The sequence below is a fragment of the Oryzias melastigma genome, unplaced genomic scaffold, assembly GCF_002922805.2.
Source record: "Oryzias melastigma strain HK-1 unplaced genomic scaffold, ASM292280v2 sc02501, whole genome shotgun sequence".
NCBI lineage: Eukaryota > Metazoa > Chordata > Actinopteri > Beloniformes > Adrianichthyidae > Oryzias > Oryzias melastigma.
Genome location: NW_023419074.1, coordinates 1 through 3,218, shown reverse-complemented (window position 1 = coordinate 3,218; position 3,218 = coordinate 1). Strand labels below are relative to the sequence as shown.

At 40.6% G+C, this 3,218-nt stretch overlaps 1 protein-coding gene across 1 annotated transcript; it reads right to left on the bottom strand.

The window, feature by feature from the left end:
• Positions 1 to 358: 358 nt before the first annotated feature.
• On the bottom strand, positions 359 to 1,543 carry LOC112140925 (plasmalemma vesicle-associated protein-like). The gene is made up of 2 exons (XM_024263947.2): positions 947 to 1,543; positions 359 to 866 (listed from the first exon to the last, which is right to left on the bottom strand). The coding sequence occupies exons 1-2, from the start codon at positions 1,340 to 1,342 to the stop codon at positions 795 to 797; spliced, it is 468 nt and encodes a 155-aa protein (XP_024119715.2). The 5' UTR covers positions 1,343 to 1,543; the 3' UTR covers positions 359 to 794.
• Positions 1,544 to 3,218: the final 1,675 nt, after the last annotated feature.

Genomic DNA, 3,218 nt, shown 5'->3' with positions numbered 1-3,218 from the left:
AACTGATGAACAGTCTTAAAAGCATTGAATTCATGAATTTAGAAATCATACATTTTTAGCCTTCAAAAAGTCTGGAATTTTGATATCTGAGCCTTAAAACTGGTGCTGTTTGAAACTTCTCCATTTCACATTTCTTGTCGAAAATGTAATTTTCCAACCACCATTATTTTTGATCAAACATGGAATTAAACACAGAACCAATCAATATGCACCAATACGACTTATGCCGACAGAAGCAACCGTTTCAGCATATGGGGTAACAAGGCAGCAACTGATCAGAGGTTGACCACTCTACCACTGCGTCACGGCCAACCTAACAGGCAGGCTTTCCATAAAATGCCCGACCGCATAAAAGGGTTTTGAAGCCACACACGCTCCACTTCAGAAAGTCCAAAATCACATCCTTAAATCTGACTTGGCTTGTCATGAGGTAGAAAAAAATTGGACCCATCGTTAAATCAATAAAATGCTGAATTGATTACTAACTCTTCAACAAGTGGAAACCCAGTTGAGAGAACCCCTACAATCAGTTTTTTTGTGTTTTAAACATGTTCTTGTAGCATTTTTTCTCATGACGGAGGACATTTCTATAAAAGAATTACAACTTCTAATCAACATGTGCTGCTCTGGAGAAAATATGTCTTAAAAAACAACAAACTTCTGGATTTTTGGCTAAAAACTGCGCAATCATAATTAAAAAAAAATACAATGGAAATACAATGAAAAAATTATTTGAAGAGGGACAAGGTGCTGTCCTTCAATGCAGCATCAAAGTTCCTATTTATCAACTGACATCAATGTTTCTGAGTGAAATACTCACGTGGACTGATGGCTCTAACCTTGGGGGCCTCTGTGTTACACTGTTGCTGTTTGCCATAACAACAGAAAAAAGTCAGTTTTACAGATTTCAACTGTTTGAAAAACAGAAAATAAAAAAAAAACGTACCAATTTCTTGTCACAGTCCAACATGATGCCGATGGATTTGTTGGAGAAGAGGCGCAGATTACGCAGATCAAACTCACAGCGAACCTTGTTTGTGGTTGTGGCGTTCAGCATGTTGGTGAGGTTCTTGCGCTGCTGCTTGAGGGCCACGTTGTCGATGGACAGGCGGCTGAAGCTCTCCTCCAGGTCCAGGGTGCGGGCTGCGCACGCCGTGTCCTGAGACTTCCCGTAGAGCAGGAAGAGCACCAGGCTGACTATGATCAGAGACTGGATGAGCGAGGAGAAGAAGAAGACGATGCGCATGTAGTAGCCACAGCTCTTGTTCTTGGAGCGGTACTGCATCGTTTTCTTGGCCTGCGGGCTCTGCTTGCTGACCTGAGAGTAGCCACAGCTGTACATGGCTGCAACTTAAAAAAATGACAGCTGAGTTCAACTCGTCCTACAATCACATCAAAAAGTTAGAAAATGTATAAATTTCAAGCAAAAAATCTGATTTCTAATTTTCCAATCAGCCCCCTTCTCAGTCCCCCTGCAGATGCAGGACAGATGTTTCCTTACTGCAGCACTGATAACCCCAGCATTGATTATAGATTATGAGTAAACACGGGCAGGACTTTATAAACTCCTCTGGCCCCACGTTTCCTTTTTGGGAAGTGGGACGTGGTCTCTGTCTGCTCCGTCCCCCCCTGCTGTTCCTGCATCTGTGCCAACACATTCTCAGCATGAATGTCATCACACAAACGCCCTTTGTGTGGTTGTGCACAAAATTTCAAATTAACATAAAACTAATTGAGTTTCTAGAAAAATCAGCAAAAAAAGAAAAAATGCAAGATTTGTGGGTTGACCTACAAAATGTATTTGATTTTTTTCATATTTAATTCTTTTAAATTCTAGTATCTGTTTTGCAGGAGATAGTATCTGGTGAGAAAGACAGTATCTGGTGTACACAAGACAGTATCCAATCTGCATGAGATAGTATATGTTGTTTATGGGATAGTATCTGGTGTGTATGAGATAGTATTTAATGTGTACGAGACACCATCTCATGTCTGCGGGATGGTGTCTGATGTTCATGAGATAATTGTGTATAAGATCTAGTATCTGTTGTGTATGAGATAGTATCTAGTATATAGAAGATAGTATCTGATGTGTACAAGACACCATCTGGTGTGAATGAGACACTATCTAGTGTGCACAAGATAGTATCTGGTGTGTACAAGATATTAAATCTTGTGTACGATTCACCCTCTGTTGTGCTTGAAATACTATCTGATGTGTACGAGATAGCATCTGGTAAATACGGAATGGTAGCTGGTGTGTATGAGATAGTATCTGATGTGTACTAGATGCCATTTCGTGTAAACGAGACACGAACTGGTATGCAAGAGATAGTATCTAATGTGTAAGATATAGTATGAGGTGTGTATGAGACAAGATCTGGCTTATACAAGATAGTGTATGTTGTGCCTGAGATAGTATCTGGTGTGTACGAGATAGTATCTGATGTGTACGAGACACCATCTGGCGTGTGCGATATGGTGTCTGGTGTGCACGAGATAGTAACTGGGTGTACAAAATCGTATTTCATGTGTACAAGATACCTTCTGGTGTCCATGAAATAGTATCTGATGTTTGCAAGATAATATCTGGTGAGTGCGAAATAGTATTTGATGTAAAAGATAGTAGCTGATGTGTACGAGACACCATCTCGTTTGTACGAGACACCATCTGGTGTGCACGCGATAGCATCTGGTGTTTAAGACGTAGTATCTGGTGTGTACGAGATGGTATCTGGTGTGTAGGAGAGTATCTGGTGTATACGAGATATCATCTGTTCTACACGAGAAAGTATCTGGTGTGAAAGAGTATCTGGCGTATACGAGATAGTATCGGTTGTGCATGAGAAACTATCTGGTGTGTAATGAGATAATATCTCATGTGCACTAGACACCGTCTCGTGTTTATGAGACACCATCTCATGTATGCCACATGGTGTCTGGTGTGCACTACCTGGTGTTAAAGATTTAATATCTGGTGTGTCTGAGGTAACATTTGGTGTGAACGAGACAGTATTTAGTGTATAAGAGATAATATCTGATGTGGTACGAGACACCATCTGGTGTGTACAAGACACCATCTGGTGTGCACGAGATAGTATCTGGTGTGTAAGAGGTAGTATCTTGTTTAAACGTTATAGTATTTGGTGTGTAAGAGATAGTATCTGGTGTGCATGACATAGTATCTGGTGTGTAAAAGACAGTACCTGGTGTGCACT